The sequence below is a fragment of the Dendrobates tinctorius genome, unplaced genomic scaffold, assembly GCF_039654945.1.
Source record: "Dendrobates tinctorius isolate UK_male_01 unplaced genomic scaffold, ASM3965494v1 ptg000206l, whole genome shotgun sequence".
Lineage (NCBI taxonomy): Eukaryota > Metazoa > Chordata > Amphibia > Anura > Dendrobatidae > Dendrobates > Dendrobates tinctorius.
In genome coordinates this window covers 3,839,345-3,858,401 of record NW_027361873.1, presented here as the reverse complement: position 1 = coordinate 3,858,401, position 19,057 = coordinate 3,839,345, and the positions used below count along the sequence as shown (strand labels likewise).

The 19,057-nt window shown below is 41.8% G+C and overlaps 2 protein-coding genes across 4 annotated transcripts in view; one reads left to right on the top strand and one right to left on the bottom strand.

Moving 5' to 3' along the window:
• Window positions 1-5,995, top strand: part of DDX54 (DEAD-box helicase 54) — a 51,140-nt gene extending 45,145 nt beyond the window's left edge. Inside the window, exon 20 of the mRNA XM_073554115.1 lies at window positions 5,227-5,995. Coding sequence (XP_073410216.1) covers window positions 5,227-5,480 — 254 coding nt within the window. The 3' untranslated portion in view covers window positions 5,481-5,995. The remainder of the gene's footprint in view (window positions 1-5,226) is intronic.
• An 11,339-nt stretch (window positions 5,996-17,334) lies between these two features.
• The window catches only part of CFAP73 (cilia and flagella associated protein 73), a 72,819-nt gene continuing 71,096 nt past the window's right edge, over window positions 17,335-19,057 (bottom strand). For all 3 annotated transcript variants that reach the window (XM_073554112.1, XM_073554113.1, XM_073554114.1), the window contains one exon: window positions 17,335-17,549. In XM_073554112.1, the coding sequence (XP_073410213.1) occupies window positions 17,454-17,549 (96 nt within the window). In that variant the 3' untranslated portion in view covers window positions 17,335-17,453. The remainder of the gene's footprint in view (window positions 17,550-19,057) is intronic.

Here is a 19,057-nt window from a genome sequence, read left to right as displayed (position 1 = left end):
CCCAGAGGCCGCCGCTGCCACCGATCCCACTGAGTTTAGTCCCCCTGAGTGGGCTGCGTCCCTGTCACGGTCTGTGGATTCCCTGACCAAAGCAATAGACTCCCTCTGGGGCTCCTCTTTAAGTCAGAACGTCTCTTTGCCGACTGCGGAGGGCTCTGGCGACAGTCGGGAACCGTCCACCAGCAGGGGTCGTATTCGGTCAAGGGAAGATCAGGTTTTTAGAAAACGGACCCATGACTCGTCCCCCGATCATGCTCATTCTTCGGCATCTGCGAGTTCCATCTCTCGTTTTCCCTCTCCTGACGTTCGCAGCGAACATGACTCTGAATACGAGTCTGACACGTCATTAGCTCAGGAGCCCCCGAATTATCACGAGACGCTTGATTCTCTATGTAAGAGAAAACAAGGGCGGGGGCGCAGACATAGGGCTTCACCTGGTATAAATCAATTAAAATATAAAAGTACTCTGGAGTACTCACCCTTTATGGGTTGTGTTCAGACACAACCACTCAACTTTTGTTGCAGTCATATAGCTGCTGCAGAGCTCGTGCAGGTGGACAGCGTCCACTAGGTATCATAAGTTGAGGATCCAAGAAAAGCACTTCTGAGCATCCGCGCTGCTTTAGTGATAAGAGTTCTTCAGAAATCCATATAAATCTTTCAAGTTCTTTATTATATGTACTACAGAAACTACGCGTTTCGAGGTGACAAACCGCACCTCTTCTTCAGGTTTGTCACCTCGAAACGCGTAGTTTCTGTAGTACATATAATAAAGAACTTGAAAGATTTATATGTGTTTCTGAAGAATTCTTATCACTAAAGCAGCGCGAATGCTCAGAAGTGCTTTTCTTGGATCCTCAACTTATGATTCTCTATTTATAGAGTCGGTCAACAAGATTCTCAAGATTGTCAGCTTTAGCTAATCTGATTTGTGCCCTGCAGGTTGTGCAGACAGCATTATATTTTTATTTAGATATGCCTCCCTCTTTCCATTTGATAAACATTTTTCTTCCTTTTTAGCATGTATTTAAGTTATGTGTTCATCTTTCCTGGTTGCCTTAATTGCATCGAATTCTTCCCTCTTTTTGGGATTGTTAACGATTGTGCTTTGAGAATCTAATTTATCAAAATTTCCCATCCTTCCTCGACATTTTGTCTTTAAGGATATCAAGCCATTGGATCCCTCTGATTCTCTTTCTGAGTCCTTTAAAATCTGCCTTACTGAAATCTAACCTTGAAGTCTTGAGTCTTCATAGGTCTTCCTCTTCTAGTTATCCAAAATTCTAAAATAGCATGGTGGTTTCCTTCTAGTGTCCCAGCCACTCGTTACTTCCTCAACCATTTCCTCCCTGTTTATGATGATTAGATGCAAGGTAGCCGATCCCCTTGTTTTCTCCCCTACCTTTTGGAAGATAAAGTTGTCAGCAAGAGAGGATAAGAATTTGCTTGACCTGTTAGTTTTGCCAGAGAGAGAATCTCAACAAATGTCTGGATAGTGGAAATCTTCCATGACCACTATGTCATATTTTTTGGAGAACTTGGCCATTTGATGCATAAAGAGTTCATCCATATCTTCAGCTTGCACAGGCAGCCTGTAGTAAATGCCTACAATGGTGTCCTTTCCATTGTTCTGTCCTTGTATTCTTACCCAAACAGTTTCCACAGAACTCCCAGTCTCTGAAGCTTCAATCTCTGTGCAGATATATGCTTTTCTAACATACAATGCGACACCTCCTCCTCGTTTATCAAGCTTGCTCCTTGCAAATAAGTTTTATCCTTCTAGTCTTGTATTCCAATCATGTTTATCGTCCTATCAAGTTTCAGGGATTCTAATGAATCACTGAAACTCCATCTTTTGTATTGTTTTACTGGTTGTTTACCTGAGCGTTTTTTTCTGATGGTTTAGGCCACCAGTGGAGTTTTCTTAAGCGCTTTCCACAGTTATTGTGACTTTTTTTTTTTTTTTTAAACTGTCGTTTTTCAGTTGTTAATTTCAACCGCCAGGGTTGTGTTGTTTTTTTTTTTTTTTGCAAAAATGATTGCATAACGATCCAAACGACATCCAGGCATCTTTTGAGCTTTCTCATTGACTTGCATTGTAAAAGTACAGGGTGTCTTCAGAGTGGAAAATGTTAGTAGAATGGTCAGGTCACTTTTTTTTTTAACTGCTTGACGGTGTTAGAAACCTGAAGAGGTTAAAAGACGCTCAAAAGACTGAACATAAGAACAAGTCGTTTTTACCTAGAAACGCTTGTTCATTTGATCGTTTCCTGATTTTCCTCATGAAAAATAGGTTTAGTGAATATACCCTTATATATCTCAGAAAACTTTATAAATCTGCATATAAAGCCTTATCACTTTATTCTCCTTTTGTAATGGTGCAGTTTACTTGAAAATTCACTACAAATACTTTAATTTACAGTGAGTAGGGAAAGTATTCAGACCCCTTTAAATTTTTCACTCTTTGTTTCATTGCAGCCATATGGTAAATTCAAAAATTATTTTTTTTTCTCATTAGTGTACACTCTGCACCCCATCTTGATTGGACAAAAGCAAATGTAGAAATTTTTGCAACTTTATTAAAAAAGAAAAACTGAAATATCACATGGTCATAACTATTCAGACCCTTTGCTCAGACACTTATATTTGTCACATGCTGTCCATTTCCTTGTGATCCTCCTCGAGATGGTTCTATTCTTTCATTGGAGTCCAGCTGTGTTTAATTAAACTGTTAGGACTTGATTTGTAAAGGCACACCTGACTATATAAGACCTCACAGTGCATGTCAGTCCAAATGAGAATCATGAGGTCAAAGGAACTAGCCAAGGAGCTCAGAGACAGAATTGTGGCAAGGCACACATCTGGCCAAGGTTACAAAAGAATTTCTGCAGTATTAATGTTCCTAAGAGTACAGTGGCCTCCATAATCCTTAAATGGAAGACGCTTGGGACCACCAGAAGTCTTCCTGGACCTGGCCATCTAGCCAAACTGAGCATTCGTGGGAGAAGAGCCTTGGTGAGAGAGGTAAAGAAGAACCCCAAGATCACTGTGGCAGAGCTCCACAGATGCAGTAGGGAGATGGGAGAAATTTCAACAAAGTCAACTATTACTGCTGCCCTCCACCAGTCGGGCCTTTATGGCGGAGTGGCCTGACTGAAGCCTCTGCTTAGTGCAAGACATATGAAAGCCCGCATAGAGTTTGCTAAAAAAACAAAAAAAACATGAAGGACTCCCAGACTATGAGAAAAATGATTCTCTGGTCTGATGAGAGGAAGATAAAACTTTTTGGTGATAATTCTAAGCGGTATGTGTGGAGAAAAGCAAGCACTGCCCAATACAATCCCAACAGTGAAACGTGGTGGCAGCATCATGCTATAGGGGTATTTTTCAGCTGCAGGGACAGGACAAACTGGTTGCAATTGAAGGAAACATGAATGCGGATAACTACAGAGATATCCTGGATGAAAACCTCTTCTAAAGTGCTCTGGACCTCAGACTTGTCCAAAAGTTCACCTTTCAACAAGACAATGACTCTAAGCACACAGCTAAAGTAACAAAGGAGTGGCTTCAGAACAACTCTGTGACCATTCTTGACTGGCCAGGCAGAGCCCTGACCTAAACCCAATTGAGCATCTCTGGAGAGACCTGAAAATGGCTGTCCACCAACATTCACTATCCAACCTGACAGAACTGGAGAGGATCTGCAAAGAAGAGTGGCAGAGGATCCCCAAATCCAGGTGTGAAAAACTTCATTTCCAAGAAGACTCATGGCTGTATTGGCTCAAAAGTGTGCTTTTACTTAATACTGAGCAAAGGGTCTGAATAGAAGTTTTTCTTTTTTAATAAATTTGCAAAAATTTTTACATTTCTGTTTTTTTTCAGTCAAGATGGAGTGCAGAGTGGAGAAAAAAAATGAACTTTTTTGAATTTGCCAAATGGCTGCAATGAAACAAAAAGTGAAAAATTTAAAGGGGGCTGAATACTTTTCGTACCCACTGTACATTTTAATCTTAAAAAAATAAATAAAAAAATATATATATATATCGTATTTTTCGCTTTATAAGACGCTCCGGATTATAAGACGCACCACAAATTTTGAGGAGAAAAATAAGAAAAAAATATTTTTTAATAAAATGATGGTGCCTCTTATAATCCTTGCATCTTATTGCTTACCGGGGTTGGTGGCTGTGGTGTAGCGGGGTCCCAGGCTCGCTGCTGGAGGAAGCAGGCGTGGAGTGATGCTGCAGGCCGCATTCAGGAATGAGGGGGGGCTCCGATGTGTGCCGTTGCTGCTGCTGCAAGGTCTTGTGCTGTTGCCGGGTTTCTCTGCTTGTCCGGAGCTGCGGGTGTCTCCGGTGCCCAGCGGTGCGGCGTTGTGTGCCCGTCGATGCCTGGGGGCTCTGCCGACATTGTGCGACAGGCCAGAGCCCCGGCATTTCCTCGGTTCCCTGTGTGCCGGTAAAAAAATGGACGCTGGCGCGTGCGCAGATGGGATCTCGGGATCCAGTTCTCGAGAGATGAGATCTGAAATCTCATCTCTCGAGAGCTGGGTCCCGAGATCGCATCTGCGCATGTGCTGGCGGCAATTTTCCCTGGGTTCCCTGTGTGCGCGCGGTGGTGCCGGTAAAAAAAAAAATCGGGCATCGACGGGCACACAACGCGGCATCGGAGACACCCGCAGCACCGGCCAGCAACCGCCGGATGCCCCCGATCACAGCCTAGGTAAGGCTGTGTGCACACGCTGCGGATTCCGCTGCGTTTCCGCAGCGGTTTTGGCCGCTGCGGACACGCAGCAGTTTTAGCTGCAGTGTACAGTACCATTCATTTGAATGGAAAAAACAAAAACGCTGTGCCGACGCTGCGGAAAAAACCGCGCGGATTTGCTGCGGTTTTGAATCCGCAGAAAGAATTGCATGTCAATTCTTTCTGCGGAAACCGCTGCGGGTTCCTATCTCCACCATTGTGGAGATAGTGAATCCGCAGGACCAAACCGCAGGCAAAACCGCAGATAATCCGCAGGTCTTTGCAAAATCCGTGCGGATTAATCCGCAGCGGAATCCGCAGCATGTGCACGTACCCTAAGGCATGTCCGCTTTGTAAGACGCACCCCCGTTTTCCCCCCAAATTTGGGGGGAAAAAAAGAGCGTCTTACAAAGCGGAAAATACGGTATATGTGTGTGTGTAGATATAGATAGTAACCATGTTACTTTCTTCTGTTTCCAATAGGTGGACGTAGAGGCGCTCAAGGGATACCTCGCCCTGAAGCTACTGGACCCCGTGGCAAGGTCAAATCTGAGCTGCGTAGCAAACAACAGATCCTGAAACAGAGGAAAGTAAAAGAAAAGCAACTTTTCTTACAAAAGGGCGGAATGAAGAAACTGAGAAACAACAAAACAAAGCAAATGGTACACCAGATGAAGAAATCGGCCTTTGGCAGGGGGAAGAGCAATGGTTTCAAGAAAGGCAAAATGAAGCGATAGAGACCTGCTCATGGACTTGTATGACTTGCCCTGACTTCACATAGCTTTTTTTTTTAATTGCTATCTTTGCTGTTGGGTATACAGCCAAGACCTGTGCTGCAAAAAAAACAAAACAAAACAGTTTTTCTGCAGTTAAACAGCTCAACACTGGTTTAATTTTTTGACTTTTGCATAACTGTGTACATTGATGAGGATTGCATATAGGCACTCATTTTCTATGACAAGAGATTTGGATTTTGTTTTAATTTTAGGCCAAATTCCGATGTCCATGTATTGCTGTCCAAGTACAAACCAGCCTTGACTTGGACTTGACTGCCTCATATATGCCTATGAGGCTTTGAAGTTTAGGACAGCATATGTGTGGCAAATTACGTTGCTTTTTATGACACTGATATAGAACGCCTAGCAAAACCAAATAAACTTTATGAAATACTTCTGTACAATATATCTATGTGTTGTAACAACATGCACAAACCATGATGGTTGTAGTTCAAAATAAATCCTGCCAGCACTCGCGTAAAGACATTTTTTTCAGCCCTCTGAAAGCAGCAAAAGAAAACCAGAATGAAAACCCTGGCTCTTTATAATGAAAACATTTAAATTGGAGTTCACTGTGAACAAAACTAAGTAATTAAGACAGATTTAGGTCTTGGCGAATGTGCACATAACATCTTTTCTAGGTGGATTCTGCCAGAATTTGCCTAAAAAGCATCCCATAAAGTGAACATAGTGCACCGCAATGTCAAAATGACATTGCTGTGCACACGTTCTTCTTCTGTCACTACTTTTAATCCAGTCTGCAAAAAGAAGTAACATGTTAATTCTTCAGTCAGCGTCCAGTGGGATGCCGCCCATACTCTATCCTGAGAGTATGTAGTGAAAGATTCCCAACAGCAAGGCTGCTTCAGGAAAAAGTCTAATAGGTGCTGTGTGCACATACCCTTAAAAAGATTTGGCATTGAAATACCTGTCTACATGTAGAAGAGCAGAGTCAGAATAAGCAGTTTTGATGACTGTAACCCATAGGTCACATTTTTGTCCAGTCTATTTTACACAAAGATGGTACAGTTTGAGTTGCTATGAGACTATTTTATTACGAGGCCCATTTTCCAGAACGTCCCTCCTGACAGCACCACCAGGAGGTAGTCCTCCTTATCCTTGATAAGGACAGGAACACACAAGCTAACTGACATGAGAGCAATTTTCGAGGAAGAGGTAACCAATACTGTTTCTGCTCTTATCCCGCCTCAATCTCTCTGGTCTAAACGTTCTAGGTGGGATGTGGACTCAAGCTCAGAGGAAGGGGAATTATTTTAGTTCTCTGACCTGGAGTTAGGTGAAGGTGAAAGCTCTGGACCATTGTTACCTGAGGAAAAGAAGAAGTACTTATTTTCCTCAGAGAATACAGGCGCACTCTTACAAGGCCATCAGGGATACAATGAAGATTGAGGACCCCTGTGAACCATTGACAATTCAGGATGAAATATTCGGCGGCCTAACAGTTCACAGAAATAGTTTTCCCTGTAAATAAACACATCACCGCCATGATCCTTGAGGAATAGGAAGATGTGGGGAAAAAAGCTAGTTATCCCAAGGGATTTTAAATGTCTCCTTCCCTTTGACCCAAATGAGGCCAAAGTTTGGGAAGAAATCCCAAAGATCGACATACCAGTAGCCAGGGTGGCTAGGAAGACCTCCATTCTATTTGAAGACTCATTCAATATTAAGAATCCAAAGGAGAAGAGATCAGAAGACCTCCTTAAGAAAGCCTGGGAAGCCTCCTCGGTTATCATTAAAGCAAACATAGCCACCACTTATGTTGCCAGATATTCAATGAACCTCTGGGTGGAAGAGTTAAGGCCCCTTCACACACAGCGAGATCGCTGATTTTGTGACGGGGATTAGCGATCGGCCCCCCTGCCGGGTATCGCTGATCGTGCAGCATCGTCCTGGGCCATTTTTTCATCATTGCTCTCCCGCTGGCCAGCGCACGTCGCTGCATGTGGCAGCGGGAGCCAACGATCAGCGAGGCTCCCAGCGCTCTAAGCAGGCGATGGGAGCTGGTCTCTAAGGTAAATATCGAGTTACTAAGCGGCGCGCGTCATTTAGTTGCCCGATGTGTACCTTAGAAACCTGCGTGCTGGCAGCTCTTATTGATAAAATAATTTATAAAAAAATCGCTAAATAAATTAAAAAAAAAAAAAAATATTCCCTAATAAATTCATTTTTTGGAAATAAAAAAAAAACAATAAAAGTACACATATTTAGTATCGCCGCGTCCATAACAACCCGCCCTATAAAACTCTCCCATTAGTTAACCCCTTTAGCGAACCCCTTAAAAAATAAAAAACAAAGCAAAAAACAATGCTTTATTATCATACCGCCGAACATAAAGTGCAATAACGCGCGATCAAAAGGACAGATATAAATATCCATGGTACCGCTGAAAACGTCATCTTGTCCCGCAAAAAACGAGCCACCATACAGCATAATCAGCGAAAAAATAAAAGTTATAGCTCGCAGAATAAAGCGATGCAAAAATAATTATATTTGATATAAAATTGCATTCATTGCATAAAAGCGCCAAAACATAAAAAAAGACCTAAATGAGGTATCGCTGTAATCGTACTGACCCAAAGAATAAAACCGCTTTATCAATTTTACCGCACGTGGAACGGTGTAAACGCACCCCCCAAAAGAAATTCATGAAATGCTGGTTTTTGTTCATTCTGCATGACAAAAATCGGAATAAAAAGCGGTCAAAAAATGTCACGTACCCGTAAATGGTACCAATAAAAACAAACTCGTCCCACAAAAAATAAGACCTCACATGACTCAGTGGGTCAAAATATGGAAAAATTATAGCTCTCAAAATGTGGTGATGCAAAAACTATTTTTACAATAAAAAGCGTCTTTTAGCGTATGACAGCTGCCAAACCTAAAAACCTCCATAAATAGTAAATCAAACCCCCTTTATCACTCCCTTTAGTTAGGGAAAGATAATAATAAAAAAAAAAATGTATTTAGTTCCATTTTCTGGTTAGGGCTGAGATTAGGGTTAGGGGTGTGTTGGGGTTAGGGTTGGAGTTAGAATTGGGGGGTTTCCACTGTTTAGGCACATCAGGTGCTCTCCAAACGCAACATGGCATCTGATCTCAATTCCAGCCAATTCTGCGTTGAAAATGTCAAATGGTGCTCCTTCCTTTCCAAGCTCTGCCATGCGCCCAAGCAGTGTTTTACCCCCACATATGGAGTATCAGCCTACACAGGTTCAAATTGCAAAACAACTTTTGGGGTCCAATTTCTCCTGTTACCCTTAGGAAAATAAAAAAAATTGAGGGAAAAATATCATTTTTGTGGAAAAAAAAATGATTTTTTTATTTTCACGCCCGGGCGTTATAAACTTCTGTGATGCACTTGGGGGTTCAAAGTGCTCACCACACATCCATATAAGTTCCTTAGTGGGTTTAGTTTCCAAAATGGGGTCACTTGTGGGGAGTTTCAACAGTTTAGGCACATCAGAGGCCCTCCAAACGCGACATGACACCCGCAGACTATTCCATCAAAGTCTGCATTTCAAAATGTCACTACTTCCCTTCCGAGCCCCGATGTGTGCCCATACAGAAGTTTTCTCCCACATATGGGGTATCAGCGTACTCAGGACAAATTCGACAACAACTTTTGGGGTCCAATTTCTCCTGTTACCCTTGGGAAAATAAAAAATTTGGTGACTAAAAGATCATGTTTGTGGAAAAAATATGATTTTGTTCTTTTCACGCCCGGGCGTTATAAACTTATGTGAAGCACTGGGGCGGTTCAAAGTGCTCCCCACACATCTAGATAAGTTCCTTAGGGGGTCTAGTTTCCAAAATGGGGTCACTTGTGGGGGGTTTCCACTGTTTAGGTACATCAGGGGCTCTCCAAACGTGACATGGCATCCGATCTGAATTCCAGCCAATTTTACATTGAAAAAGTCAAATGGCGCTCCTTCCCTTCTGAGCTCTGCCATGCGCAGAAACAGTGGTTCCCCCCACATATCAGCTATCAGCGTACTCAGGACAAATTGCACAATAACATTTTCAGTCCAATTTCTCCTGTTACCCTTGGTAAAATAAAAAAAATTGGACCTGAAGCAATTTTTTTGTGGAAAAAAAGTTAAATGTTAATTTCTTTTTTTTTTAAACATTCAAAAAAAATTCCTGTGAAGCACCTGAAGGGTTAATAAACTTCTTCAATGTGGTTTTGAGCACCTTGAGGGGTGCAGTTTTAAAAATGGTGTCACTTTTGGGTATTTTCTATCATATAGACTCCTCAAAGTGACTTCAAATTTGATGTGGTCCGTAAAAATAAAATGGTGTTGCAAAAATGAGAAATCGTTGGTCAAGTTTTAACCCTTTCCTAACAAAAAAAAAATTGGGGTTCCAAAATTGTGGTGATGTAAAGTAAACAGTTTTTTTTTCAAAATTTTCGCCAAGTTTCCATTTTTTTCACAAATAAACAAGTTATATCAATGAAATTTTACCACTAACATGAAGTACAATATGTCTCGAGAAAACAATGTCAGAATCACCGGGATCCATGGAAGCGTTTCAGAGCTATTACCTCATAAAGGGACAGTGGTCAGAATTGTAAAAATTGGCCCGATCATGAACGTGCAAACTACCCTGGGGGGGGGGGGGGGGGGTAAAGGGGTTAAAGATCCGTACTTGAAAATACAAACTGTATAATTCTGAGATTGGATCCAGTATTTCTACCCAAGCTGCTCACTGACTTCCACAGAAACAAGAGTTATTATTATCTTGCCTTCCTTGTGCCAAAATTATAAAAATCAGCAGTTTTCATTCCACTCTTTGGACTTCAGAAGAATGGTCCTACAATACTTGTCACAAAAGCTTGGAGAATCGACTCAAACCTCTTCATACAATTTGGGGGAAAAACAAAGAAAAGAAGGCAGCGAAATCTACGCTTGCTAGGTGGATAAAAACATCAATCAACTCTTTACGTTACAGTAGGACGTTCTCACCCAGAGAAAATCAGAGCTCACTCAACAAGAGCAATATCAACTTCATGGGCAGAGAGAGCAGGGGCCTTAGTAGATCAGATCTTCAGAGCAGCAACCTGTTCAAACTTTACTTTTGTAGATATTACAAATTGGACGTTCTGTCAAACCAACAGACAGCCTTTGGGGGGAAAGTCCTTCAAGCAGTGATCCCGCCCTAAAAGTTATTTGGTATTTCTCCTGGTGGTGCTGTCAGGAGGTCCGTCCCGGAAAGTAGATATTAAGTCCTATACGTAATGGTATTTCCAGGATTCCATTGTAACAGCACACCTTATATCCCCTCCCTTGGATTTCCTATCTGCTATGAGAGGTAAACGTATGTAGAAGGAAATTCAATAAGCACATTATTGCATCCATCCTGTTGTGGTACTTAAAAAAAAAAAAAAAAAAATCACTGGTGGGTGGTGGTGGGGAGGGGACATTTAAACTCTTCCGTGTTCCTGTCCCTATCAAGGATAAGAAGGACTACCTTCAGGTGGTGCTGTCATGATGGACTCCTGAAAATAGCATTACTGGTAGGACAAATTCCTTCTTTTCCTTATTATTCTGTGATATGTTTTCTTAACAGCAGGTGGTGTTCTAAAAGCTTTTTTTAATCATTCCGATGCTTTTTTCTGCATTACACAATGTTTCTACTTGTTCCATTTTATAAGAAAATCAGCCACTAGAGAATAAATCTTGAGTCTATATTTATTATCATATCTGACAAATACACAAGCCACCATAATATTAATCTGTCAAAATTCAAGCTCTTTTTGTCTACTATCTGGCAAGTAATTTCTACAACATGTATGATGAAAGCAATATAAAGAAGATATAGAAGAAATAGTGTCTCGCGCACATCTCTCGCAGGCTAAATGTAGGGAGATCTGGGCTCCATAGGTATTATATAGAGAAACTGACGAATACATAAAGTTAAAAGGGCAACAGACCACCACATAGACAAGTAGTTGAAACATTCAAGCAGATGACCTATACACTTTGAGGATTATAATATGGTACAAGGAAAGGATAACGCCATTGCTGAAGGCCTATCTAAGTAGTTGGAAATAATAATAATCAGCCGCCAAGTCCGCTATCTCTCCTCGAATTAGAGCATTCTTCTATCACCCTGTTTCTTTTTCTCTATTTAACCTCATTTACTTACTTTATACTGTAAAGTTCATAAGAATGTATGTAGAAGACAAATCCTTCTAGATGACGATTACATAAGAGACGGAGATATACGGCTGCTTAGTCGGAGAGCATGATTTTTACTGTGGAATAGCTTATCACGAAGTGTGATGCGATTGAAACCTTATGTAATCAAACATGTATATGGTGAGCTGAAGACTACTCTCTAAGGCTGGGTTCACACGTTCAGGTTTTTTCACGTTTTCGCGGCGGTTTTTACAGTGCGATTTTGCCGCGAAAACGCAAAAAAACAGCATCCCATGCAATCCTATGGGATTCCGCAATGCTGTGCTAATGCTGCGGATGGAAACAAAAATAAAGATAAAATAAAATAAAAAAATAAAGAATGAAAATATAAGAAAAATGAGAAATTTATATTCTTACCATGCTATAATTCATTGCAGCCTATGGGACCGCTCTTTACCCTTTCTGCACCATTGTGCTCTATTTTCATATATGCACTGAAACTTCAGATAATGATTACCTTATTTTTCGCTTTGTAAGACGCACTTTTCTTCCCCCAAATTTCGGGGGAAAATAGGGGTGCGTCTTACAATGCAAATGTACCTTTTATTGTGCCACCATGCTGGGTCCCCCGGGTGCTGCCGCCGCGCTGTGTCCCCCAGTGCCTGCCGCCGGGCTCTGTCCTGTGCTGTGTGGGGGGCTCTTCCGTTCCATCCATGCCTGTGCGGTGGATTGCTTCCTGGAAAATGGCCGCCGCGCAAGCGCAGATGGAGATCTCGGCATTGAAATCTCATCTCCCGAGATTACATTGCCGAGATCTCCATCTGCGCTTGCGCAGCGGCCATTTTCCAGGAAGCAATCCACCGCACAGGCATGGATGGAACGGCAGAGTCCCCCCACGCAGCACGGGACAGAGCCCAGCGGCGGCAGGCACCGGGGGACATAGCGCGGCGGCGGCAGCACCCGAGGGACCCAGCGCGGCGGCAGCACCCGGGGGACCCAGCGCGGTGGCGGCAGCACCAGGTACAGAGTGGGCGACAGCGGTAAGCAATAAGACGCCTGGATTATATTTTTTCCTATTTTTCTCCTCAAAATTTGGAGTGCGTCTTATAATCCAGAGCGTCTTATAAAGCGAAAAATACAGTACCTCTTTTTTCAGGTCTCTGTTTTGTTCTTTACAGAAGAATCTATGCTGTGCCATAAAATGTATAATTTTATCTCCAATTTTTAGCTGTGCTCATTGTATATATTGTGCATATTTCCATGTGTACTTCTCCTATTTTTCTCCACTATGTACTTGGGATGATCTTTTATTCTTTATTTTTTGTGCTTAATTAATTTTTGTACACTGTGTTTATATTTATACACGTTATTTATTTTTCTTGCAGCGATATATGATTAAGACCCTGGTAGGGTCGAAAAGTCACTTATAATCGCATATGTAAATCTGCTGCCTGGCCTATTGTTTGTATCACAATACAATTTACTCTTTATGCAAGTCATTCCACTTGTGTGTGCGGTGAATATTAATCCTGTCCACATGGTGTCACTGCCGATGTCACGCAGATTGACAGCCGTTTCCCCAAAAGTTAGGCAGCGGGGAGTCAGCGGTCAATCAGCATGATATTGACAGTGACAACTCATTGACAAAGAGTGGAAATGAAGAAGTTGCTTTGCTGACGAAACATCACCGGAAGCACAAAAATCGCTGGCAAGAGCGGTCCGTTCTGAGCTGGCTGAGATCATTACTGGGTTAGAATAGGCAGGTAGTAAGCAACTACCTTCCTTTAAGTTCTTAGCTCCACAGCAAAAAAATAACCTAAGTCCCAGATATTCCATTTAAAGGGAATCTGTCAGTAGGATCAACTCCAGAGCTGTTTAAATGGTCACGGAGGTAATTGGAAGCTGATTAAAATGATACCTTGATATCTGTGACCCAATGTCTTATAAGAAAAACATGGAGTTCTCTGTAATATGTAAATGAGCTGTTCAGGACTATGGGCTGGACACTGATCTGCATGAGAATCTGCCTCTAAATCTTATTTCAAATGAGAGAGGTGTTACCAATGTGAGACATGGAACTATCACAGAACAGCAGACCTGTACTTTGTCTTCTTACACATTTGCTTCAACTCTCACAGCTCTGCTGTTTTACAACCCTGACTGCCTGTGAGATGGAAGCTGAAGCACTGAGAGCTACCTGCAGATGTGTCAGGTATAATCACATACAGCTCTGCAGCGAGTTCAGAGTGGCCATTTCACATCACACTGGTAACATCCTCCTTTTATTTAAAATAGTCTCTGGAGGCAGATTCTTAAGCAGATCTGTGTCTGGCCCATAGTCCTCAGCAGCTCAATTACATATAAGAAAAACATGTATTTCTCTGGAATAACACATCAGATCACAGATATCAAGGTATCATTTTATTCAGCTTCCTATGACCTACATGCTCAAATAGATGGATTGATCCTACTATAGCTCGCCGAATAAGCCCTGACCCGATTAAATTCGCTCAATTCTACTGCTATTCTGTCTCTATATGGCACATGTTCAGAAGAAGCAAGGAGGAAATCATAAAGAAGTAATGAGTATTGTGGCTGTGAATCCAGCACTGAGGTAAGACTAAAAAGTAGCAGCACAATTGTGTGCCTCTGCTCCTCCCCTCTGTTTAGACTTTAAACGCTTAAGGGCAGGACAATTTTTTGAACTTTTGTTTTTTCCTCCTTTAATTTTTTATTTTTCGATCAACATAAAGTGGGGAAAAAGTGTTTAGTCAGCCACCAATTGTGCAAGTGCTCCCACTTAAGAGGATGAGAGATGCCTGTAATTGACATGATAGGTAGACCACAACTATGAGAGTCAAAATGAGAAACCAAATCCAGAAAATCACCTTGTCTGATTTGGCGAGATTTATTTTGCAAATTATGGTGGAAAATAAGTATTTGGTCATTAACAAAAGTTCAGCTCAATATATTGTTATATAGCCTTTGTTGACAATGACAGAGGTCAAATGTTTTCCGTAAGTCTTCACAAGGTTGGCACACATTGTTGGTGGTATGTTGGCCCACTCCTACATGCAGATCTCCTCTACATCAGTGATGTTTTGGGCCTGTCACTGAGCAACACAGACTTTCATATCTCTCCAAAGTTTTTCTATGGGGTTGAGATATGGAGACTGGCTAGGCCAATCAGGACCTTCATATGCTTCTTACGAAGCCACTCCTTCGTTGCCCTGGCGGTGGTCTTGGGATCATTATCATGCTGAAGGACCCATTCATGTTTCATCTTCAATGTCCTTTCTGATGGAAAAATATTCAGAATTGAGAGTCCTCAGTGGTTGATACCTTTTAATGGCTAACTGAAAAGATGGTAACAAATTGCAAGCTTTCTAGACTACTCAGGTGTCTTCATCGGGCATTGACTAATACAAAATCTGAAGAATCACATATTTATGCACAACACAGCACTGATGGAAGGAGGTTTGCACTCAATCTCACGATAAATGGCCCTATTCATTCTTTCATGTACACGGATCATTCGTCTTGTTTCCTTTGCAGAGAAACAGCCCCAAAGCATGATGTTGTCACCCCCCATGCTTCACAGTAGGTATGGTGTTCTTTGGATGCAACTCAGCATTCTGTTTTTTCCAAACACGACGAGTTTGTTTTCTACCAAACAGTTCTACTTTGGTTTCATCAGACCATATGACATTCTCCCAATACTCTTCTGGATAATCCAAATGCTGTCTAGCAAACTTCAGCTGGGCCCAAACATGTACTGGCTTAAGCAGGAGGACATGTCTGGAACTGCAAGATCTGAGTCCCTGGCGGCGTAGTGATGGTAGCCTTTGTTACGGTGGTCCCAGCTCTATTCAGGTCATTCACTAGGTCCCCGTGTGGCTCTGGGATTTTTGCTTACCATTCTTGTGATCATTTTGACCCCACAGGGTGAAAGCCTGCGTGGAGCCCCAGATCGAGGGAGATTATCAGTGGTCTTGTATGTCTTCCATTTTCTTATTATTGCTCCCACAGTAGATTTCATCAAACCAAGCTGCTTGTCTATTGCAGATTCAGTCTTCCCAGCTCATTGGCTATAATTTTGTTTCTGGTGTCCTTCAACAGCTCTTTGGTCTTCACCATAGTGGAGTTTAGAGTGTGACTGTTTGAGGTTGTGGACAGGTGTCTTTTATACTGATAACAAGTGCAAACAGGTGCCATTACTACAGGTAATGAGTGGAGGACAGAGGAGCCTCTTAAAGAAGAAGTTACAGGTCTGTGAGAGCCAGAAATCTTGCATGTTTTTAGGTGACCAAATACTTATTTTCCACCATAATTTGAAAATAAATCTTGCCAAATCAGACAAGGTGATTTTCTGGATTTGTTTTCCCATTTTGACTCTCATAGTTGTGGTCTACCTATGATGTCAATTACAGGCCTCTCTCATCTTTTTAAGTGGGAGAACTTGCACAGTTGGTGGCTGACTAAATACTTTTTTTCCCCACTGTAGCAATATGAGAATTTGGTGGGGTGTGTTTGAAGGGGGATATAAGCTGTTTTGACTGACGTTAATTTTATCATAAAGTGTATTGAAAATATGGGCAAAAATGTGGGATGAAATGGTGAAAAAAATATAACTCCAACATTGTTTGTGGCGTTCATTGCGTGGTAAAAATATCCGGGCAACACTGTTCTCCAGGTCAGTAGGATTAATACCAAACAAACTTGCATAGGTTTTTTTTTTATTCGAGTAGTAACAAACTTACGTTTGTAAAAAAAAAAAAATATATATATATGAGGTTATGAGGTTTGTATCATCATTTTCTGAGACCTGTAACATTTTTATTTTTCCGTGGATGTTGTGACAAAATGACTTTTGCATTGATACTATTTTGGAATACATACCAACTTTTGACTGATTATTTTCTTTTTTTAGTAGATGTGATGACTGAAAAAAATGCAATTCTGGAATTTCAAGGTTCTTTTCTCTTTATAGCGTTTACCGTTTAGGTTAATTTTATATTTTGATAGACCAGATTATTAAGGACATGGTGATACCAGACTTTTTTTTTTACATTTCATTATTTTTAATGGGAGAAAAATGGAGTAAATTCAGATATTAAAAAATATATATTTTTTTGCTCTATTTTTTTGAATACAAAAGGGACTTGAACCTGCGATCGTCCGCTTATTACTACTACTATGTACTGCAAAGCCATAGTATTCCAGTGTATAGTGTAAAGCACAGTCTTCTATGAAACTGCTAAGGAGAACCAACATGGCAGAGACTGACCCACCAGCAGGTCTCAGGCTGCCCTGGTAACTTATCGACGCCAAACGATAATTTCAGAATTTCATAGCAGCGTCTAAATGGTTAACAGCAGCGACCTGCTCTTAGTCTTGGCCACTGCCATGAGAAACAGATGTTGGCTATGGCATCTACTGCACATGTGGAGGGAATTATGATTTTGGGCCCTCTCCACACATGGGCACCCCTGCGCAATAAGTACCATTACGCCCATGTTTGAAAGGGTTAATAGGTGGTGTAATCTGATGCGTCAGTGAGCTGTCCATCTTGTTTTGACAAAGACAGATTTGGGCAGAATTTCAGAGATAATTTTTCCCCTGCCTCCTAAACTCTACATTAAGTGGAGAAAGTAGCAGATTTCAATGATACTTTAATATCTTATCTTCCATTCAATTGTACTATTGATTCATGCAAAGTTTGTTGAAAAGCCAGCATCCATTTAAACTTCCTGATCTCCAATGTTCAATTAAAGTCAGTTAGTGGAGGACATGGCTGTAGTCATTGGCATCAGATCACTCTTCTTTAGATCCTTGAATATAGCATCCAGATCCATAAAGCACATTCTAATCTAAATCAAAAAGAAAGTGGTGAATGTTTAAATGTCCCAAAATAAATAAAATTATACTTTGAGAATTTCACAGTCATGCAGTTTTAACACTTAAATGTACACCAACATTTTACCATAATTTTCTGACTATAAGATGCTCTTTTTAGAAATAAAAAAAACTTGCAAAAAATTGTGTGCACCTTTTAGTCTGGAAGAGGCCTCCTCTGTGATCAAGAGAAGTGCTTGTATAACATCACAGTAAGAACTGTGCAGCCTTACAAGTCTTTCTCCCCATGCCTAACACTGATCTATGAGGGGCGGAAACTGAACACAACCTGCATAGACTTCTCCACGGTGCAGGTTCTGAAAAGGCACACCATGGACCACGACAGGTGATCCTAATTAGATAAAGGACCTTCCATGAGGTCACAAGTGGTAATATGCCTGCAAACAGCTTGAAAGTGTGGGAGGTGCAATAATATAACTACAACTGGTACTGAACAACTCATGAATAAAACTGATGTAGGATGCCTGCAGAGGTGCATGTGCGTGCATGCACCACAGTACAGTGTGAGCTCTTGTCCATATGCAGCAGAGGTGTGTGTGTACATGCACCACCGTACAGTGTGAGCCCTTCTTCATATGCAGCAGAGGTGTGTGCGTGCATGCCAACACACACACCTCTGCTGCATATGGACAAGAGCTCACACTATACTGTGGTGCATGCACGCACATGCACCTCTGCAGGCATCCTATATCAGTTTTATTCGTGAGTTGTTCAGTACCAGTTGTAGTTATATTATTGCACCTCCCACACTTTCAAGCTGTTTGCAGGCATATTACCGCTTGTGACCTCATGGAAGGTCCTTAAACTAAATGCTTATGGACAAGGACTCACACTGTGCTGTGGTGCATGCGCGCGCACACACACCTCAGCTGCATATGGACAAGGGCTCACTCTACTGTGTTGCATGCACACACCTCTACTGTACTGAACAACTCACGAATAAAACTGATGTAGGATGCCTGCAGAGGTGCATGTGCATGCATGCACCACAGTACAGTGTGAGCTCTTGTCCATATGCAGCAGAGGTGTGTGTGTACATGCACCACCGTACAGTGTGAGCCCTTCTTCATATGCAGCAGAGGTGTGTGCATGCATGCCAACACACACACCTCTGCTGCATATGGACAAGAGCTCACACTATACTGTGGTGCATGCACGCACAGGCACCTCTGCAGGCATCCTATATCAGTTTTATTCGTGAGTTGTTCAGTACCAGTTGTAGTTATATTATTGCACCTCCCACACTTTCAAGCTGTTTGCAGGCATATTACCGCTTGTGACCTCATGGAAGGCCCTTAAACTAAATAGGATCACCTGTCCTGGTCCATGGTGTGAGCCCTTGTCCATATGCAGCAGAGGTGTGTGCATGCAACAGTACAGTATGAGCCCTTGTCCACATGCAGCAGAGGTGTGTGTGTGTGCGCATGCACCACAGCACAGTGTCCATATACAGTAGAGGTGT